At 42.9% G+C, this 6384-nt stretch overlaps 1 protein-coding gene across 1 annotated transcript; it reads right to left on the bottom strand.

Moving 5' to 3' along the window:
- Nucleotides 1-1773: 1773 nt before the first annotated feature.
- fscn2a (fascin actin-bundling protein 2a, retinal) lies at nucleotides 1774-6384 on the bottom strand. The gene is made up of 5 exons (XM_053444014.1): nucleotides 5562-6384; nucleotides 2615-2771; nucleotides 2386-2507; nucleotides 2096-2263; nucleotides 1774-1979 (listed from the first exon to the last, which is right to left on the bottom strand). Exons 1-5 carry the CDS (start codon nucleotides 6382-6384, stop codon nucleotides 1774-1776), a joined length of 1476 nt encoding a protein of 491 aa, XP_053299989.1.

The following is a 6384-nucleotide window of genomic DNA, read 5'->3' as shown; positions in this document are numbered from 1 at the left end:
CTCAGTTGTTTTTATCTTGTCTACTTTACTACTTTGTGAATGTGTCCATGTGATGACCTGGAGGCTGGTTCTGATTGACAGGAAGGTTGCAGCAGTGACATTAAAGGCAGTGCTTCAATTATGGATGTTGCTAAGAATAAGATACTAATTTTAAAATGTGGATGCTTCACTTTGGGCACAATAGAAGATCTGTACAATCACCACAGATTCAAGATAAGTGTTACCAATTCTGTATCTGACCTAAAGGGAAATATGGCCCGAATCAACTCTTCTTCTACTGAGCTATTTCACTGAATATTGGTAAAAAAGTGCTTTAGCAGGACATTGTGATCTTTTTGCTATAAAATGTCATGGCTTTATACATTTCTACTATTAGACATCTGTGTGAAATGTTGTCACAATTAGCATAACCGGTCATGTTTCGTGAGGTCGCAGTGACAGTGACCTTTCACCACGAAATCCAGTTCCTCTTCCAAACGTCACAACATGCGTCATCAGTAATTCAACTGTTATCTACTTGAAATGCCAAGTATGAGTTACGGAATAGTTTAGTGTTACAGACTGTTGTTATTCTCTGCAAATCATTTCAAATATTTTCTCCAGTGATTAAAAAAGTGTTGAGACAAGGTCTTCCGATGTAGGGAAAGGGTTGGTATCACACCTACTGATTAAATTTATCTCGACTCCCTCGTCAAGTTATTTTGGTACACCTAGATCATTGTAATTCAGCCTTGCAATAAATCCTCCTCTGAATCATTAACGCAGTCCTCTTGGATTTGTAGTCCAGAATTGAAATGGATGTTAGATGACGACGATTAAATGATTGAACTATACACTCGAAAACAAGAAGTGACATAGTACCAAATTAATTAATTTTATCGTTTCAGTTTGAGTGTGGGTAAGCAAAGATTTCAGGATTTCTCTGATTCAATGGTCTAATGATTTGTTGCAGACCACTCATACGTATTCCAGTAAATAGATATACCACCCAACTCTGAACATAAGTACAGGGTAAAAAGGGATACAGAGTGCAGTATGGTTTAAGGCCCCCAGGCAGAACACCAGCAAAGCACTTCCACCTGGCACATTAAAAATGATGTATCGTCCATTAGATACTTTCAATGTGCCCCCCTTTTGATTTCTTGCTTGTCCCTGACATGCCACACTGATAGATCACTACCCATGATTGATTTTCAATGCGTTTGTGAATGTCGTCAGGACTGATGTCGTCACGGCTGATGTGTGTTACATTTGTTTTGGTTTTGATAGACAGAACAACCTGCATAGATCTTGACCTTTAGAAGATATTTTTAATGTTTAAAGGCTAAACAGAGAAAGATACAACAACTTATGGAGCAACACAACTGTTAACTGTTAAACGTCTCTTTATTGACTGACCAGTGTGGCTGATATGTGTTTGTCACTGCAACTAAATTGAAAAAAAAGAAAACGTATCTGGAAGCATTCGGACAGTGACTTTCAAATTTCATTATTTTTGAAATTACACACTTTCACACAGTGGGTGTTGTTTGATGTTGGCATTGACCGTTAAACATTTACAAGAAAAAAAAACAAACACACATACCTCTCTAGCATTCACTTCTTCCCAATTATAAAAACAAACAAAACAAACCCGGCATGGGATCGGGCCCCTGGAAGCTAGTATAAAAACAGGCAGGAGACTGGTACCCCGTCAGTTCGCCTCAATGAGCTGATAGAAGCGGGTTCTGCAACCACGTCTTCGGCCCTCTTTGAGGACCCTTGTTGAAGGGATCAGTATTCCCAGAGAGAAGATGCATCGACATATGTACCATCACCCATAAGTGTGCCTCCCTGGTCTCCACGAAGGAACCTGCCATTGGAGCCCTTGATGGCGACGCGTCCGTGTTCCAGGAACTCAAGGAAAAAGTCCTCCGGCTTCTCTCCATCGGAGCACACTAGGCCACTGCTAGAGACGTACCAGAACTTTCCACTCACGCCTGCAGAAGGATATCAGTGACTTATAATTCAATTCGTTCAATCAACAACCATTACCTAAAACAGGACACAGCTATATACATTGTTGAAAATGAGCATGTCGTGCACGCACACTGACTTTTTACGTTGTAGGCGCCATCGTTGAAGATCAATGAGAATATGTCGTAGACGGATCGATTGGCATCCAGAGTGTTGGAGCTCTTGTGGTGACACACAAAGCCGTTCTCTCCATGGAGGATCAGCATGGGGCGGTTGATGAGTTTCATCAGGAACAATTCATCGTCACCTGCACAGAAGGATAAATGCGGCTGAACTGTTGTGCATTTGGGACATCAGAGCTGAACAAGTGGCTGCAATTTCAAACAAACACGGCACTTGATGTCAAGCAACTGGCTTCAAAGCTCTTACCCACTGTATCGCTGACCGCTGAGAGCTGCCCGTTCTTCTTTGTATACACATACTTTCCATTTCTTGCTTTGAGTGCCACCCTCTGTCCTCGCCACTCGATGTCAAACATTGTGTTGACCTCTCTGGGGGGGGGGGGGGGGGGGGGGGGGGACGGGGGGAGAGACTCAGGTAAGCGGCGTGTGGAAACATTGAAGAAGACTCGGTTCTCAAAGCTACAAGTGCATCTTACACTTCTTTGGCAGTGGACTGGATCTCTCCGTGAGACACGAGAGTCCAGTAGGATCCACCGTTGGTCCTGAACATCGCCTTTTTGCTCTCCTTATCAATCTCCATCTGGAAGGTCTCCATGTCTGTCTCCACATCCTGATTGGCTGAAACACTCACTCCTGGTGATAAGGGAAAAGGAAAATCTTGACAGTTTGGCTTTTGTTCAGAGGAAATTATGGATTACAACAATGCATCCTCTTTAATGCCATTAACCACCTGTTAAATGTAATTTCCTCCCTTAGGTATTACAATAGGAGACTTGTGGGCAGAATGATAATTCATTTAATTACATCCCGCCTCCTCCTCCTAAAACAGTGTTCTACCGACAACTGACTCATTCAAGACTTGTGTGCCCCCATGTGGGCAGCGGATGTTATTAAGTCACATAAAGCGTTTTATTGGGCAGATGAATGAAATGTCACAGCCAAGAATTTCATATCATCACATTATTTTATCTACAGAAAACACATATGACGTATTCAGCATTGATTTATTCTGTAGATATAGACAACATATAAAGATGGACAACACGACTGCTCCCCAAAAGTGAAGCTAAAGCATGGCTGGCTGCACCATTAGTCATTAAGCCTCCCTCCTCCATGTTAAAGGAGGGGGAATGGACTAAACTATATCAAATACTAAACAATATCATGATTCTCATGATTTGTCGAACACATACATCGTCAGGACCCCACCCCCTGTTCCCTACTGTGCAGATTCGGGTTTTGTGCAAGATGGCGGCGTTTGTTTCTAGGATAATTTAACACCATTACTGGATAGTGAGATGAAGTGGAGACACATCAATGAACTATATATAAAGTACAGTCTTGGATTCCGACCTATTTCCAGAAAGATCCTGGCTGCTAATGGCATTCAAGGGTTCTACCATCATAAATGATAACAGTGTTTCCCACTCTAGTGGCTGCATCACCTGGAAGTAATGTTGCTTCAGCATTCCTGTTGAGCTGAGGAAATGGTCTTCGGTAATGCAGGGGCTTCCAAACATGCAATGTGCTAACGTCCCATTACACAAACAACCAAAGCCTGAGCTAACACAGAACTACATCCACATTTTGCTTAATATTCAGCTTTTTTCAATTAAATCAGTTGGAGCACCGTTTGACTTATCTTGAGTGCCTCACTTGCAGCCAACCTAGTGTTATGTACCTAATCCACTTGTATTAACTCTGTCTGGTGGGTTGTGTGAGGTGGTGGAGAATACACAGACACACAAAACGTAGCGGTGTCTGCTGTAGTTCAAATTAGATGCCACAGAAATATCCTTCAACCTTTCTCTTAAGCCTGTTACAACCCTAATCCCCCACAGTCACCCCTCCACCCTCCCTGTTCATTTGCTTGCTGTAATTCCCTGAGTGGTGAAATGCAAATCTGCACCACAGGGCCCACTAAGCAGCTTTCAGGGCCTTGTTCCTTAAAAAATGTGAAACTGCCACAAGGCCAAACGCCACAGTGAAAAATGTGATTCTTTGCCCCATATTATGAGGATGAAGTGACACATTGTTGAAATACTGCCCCGACAAAAACAATTTTTAAAGCAGAGTGTTATAAATGCTTAAACATAATGATGACTGCAGTCTAAAGCTATAGTTTTCTTGTTTATCATTAATGCTGTTAGTTGATTTAATGGTGTTTTTAAAGCTTTATAAATCTGTAACAGAACCATGTTCACTTCCCTCTCCTCCCAACATTGTTTACTTGAATCATTATAATAAAAGACAGAGCAGATCACGTGCTGCAGGGCTTTGAAGAGACCTTGTAACTGATATGTCTGGCACGGCCTGACTGAGGCTATTTTTTGCTTCCACCTCACCTCCTCACCGGTCGATTATAATTTCTCATAATTTGGAGAACTTCGCCTGATACAAGACTGTAAAGAGTGAGACTCTGCAACACTTACATTCCATTGGTGGTCATTGACACCCATGGGGCACAGATCCGCCCTGGGGTCATTTGCACTCTGCTTAATCTTCAACGGACACATGGTGGAAATGACAAAGCCCATTACTACAGTTACCTCCACAGCATGTGTGTCAACATCTCCAGCATGTACAGTAAACAAGAAGGACAGGGCCTTCTCTCATTAGCTCCTAAATGTTCCTGATTTGCTCTTTGAATCACTGTAATATAACTGTGAAGATCAAATTAATTCAGGGTGACTCAAGTTAATTTGAATCCCTCATTTTTATACACAGTGCGATATTTTAATTTACTTCACACCCACAGTGGCACTGTTTCTCTTAAGAAGGTACAAAGAGCATTCCAAGCACACTGTGGTGCTGTTTTAAAGAGTCAGACTCAATTCTTAATCAGCATCAATAATTAAATCGAGCTAAATGTGTCAGTTTTCCTTAAGGTTTGCCAAACTCTTGTGGATATTAAACAGAGACACTTAGGGAACAGGATGCAGAAATAAGGTAGAAGACCAATAAAAGGAGAGGACCACTGATCTGAAACCATCATCACCAACAGAGTGACCCAAGGTTGGTGAAGAGTATTCATAACTGCAGTATTTTTGCCTTCCTAAAAGATCTAGTTTAGGAAGGCAAAAAGTAGTCTTACAGTACATGCTAACACAATGGTACACTGATTGAAATTTCTATGTCAATTATGTTTAGCTCACCTGTTAACCATATTCTTTTCATGCCCCTTCACTTCTCTTTAGAAACCTCTGCCTTGCTTAACTTTGAATATATTAATTTCTTTTAAATGACCATTTGCATTCTCTACAGTAAACATTGTTATCACGCCACTATGCTTTTACTGCTGTACTGGATGGAGCCTTTTATTTTTTATAAATAACTAACTCTCCACTTTGAGCATTAGATAAGGAAGTACTGTAATTGCATGAATGTGTTTTTTTCCTCAAGACTGCACTACAAGCTGATTACCTTGCTTGACCGAGACAAATCTTTTATTGGCGGCTTGGAAAACTACTTGTGGATGACTCTCCTCAAGATCAAACAGCTCATCTTTTCCAGGCTTGGAGCATCGACCTGAGCGCAGCGTCCCTGTCGGGCCCATCGGGGTCAGATATTTCCCATCACAGTCCTTAAAGGCCAACTTCCCAGATTTGAGCTCCAGGGTGAAGCTGGTATTATTGTTGTTCTCCTTCACCAGTTTGCCGTCATTCTGGAGGAAACGGCTGTCACAGGTCTTCAAGCTGTACTTGCCGTCCAGGTAAACCAAGGTGACGAGGGAGTCCACTCCCCAGGGAATGTTGCTGTCCACGGAGATCTCTCCATCTGAGGAAGACAGATGGGCATAGCGCTTACGAGCCACACTTAGAAGACTGGCCTGTGGGTGTAAAGCCAAGTGGACGGCCCACAGCTCTTGTTCTCCAACAACTTGGGCAAAGCAGGACAGGTAATCAGCCGAGCCTCCAAAGTAACGCAGGTAAGGCTCCGATTGCAATGCCCATCGGCCATCAGACTGGGGCACGATAAGGAAACGGCAGGCTGGGTCAGGCTTCTCCGCCCCACACAAGATCTTTCCGTCTTTGTCAGAGGCCAGGTAGCGTCCCAGGTGGCTGCGGAGGAACACCACTTGGCTATCTTGTTCGTCCTGCTCCAAGGTCCAGATCTGTTTCTTCTTCATGCTGGTGCCCGAGGCATTCACCTTGAAGCCAAAGGCCTCAGCGGTCAGGTAGCGGTTCTCATAGTTAATGAGGCCAAACTGCAGCTTCAGGGCCCTGTTAATTCCGTTCGTGGGCAT

Source organism: Pleuronectes platessa, chromosome 16 (genome assembly GCF_947347685.1).
Source record: "Pleuronectes platessa chromosome 16, fPlePla1.1, whole genome shotgun sequence".
Taxonomy (NCBI): Eukaryota; Metazoa; Chordata; class Actinopteri; order Pleuronectiformes; family Pleuronectidae; genus Pleuronectes; species Pleuronectes platessa.
Note: the sequence above shows the minus strand (reverse complement) of the source record. Positions and strands in the feature narration are given on the sequence as shown.

Coding starts and splice junctions, on each gene's coding strand:
- fscn2a (XM_053444014.1), bottom strand. CDS start 6,384: ATGCCCACGAACGGAATTAACAGGGCCCTGAAGCTGCAGTTTGGCCTC. Junction 2,772..5,561: donor ATTTGTCTCGGTCAAGCAAG/GTAATCAGCTTG, acceptor CCTTATCACCAG/GAGTGAGTGTTTCAGCCAAT. Junction 2,508..2,614: donor CAGTCCACTGCCAAAGAAGT/GTAAGATGCACT, acceptor CCCCCCCCCCAG/AGAGGTCAACACAATGTTTG.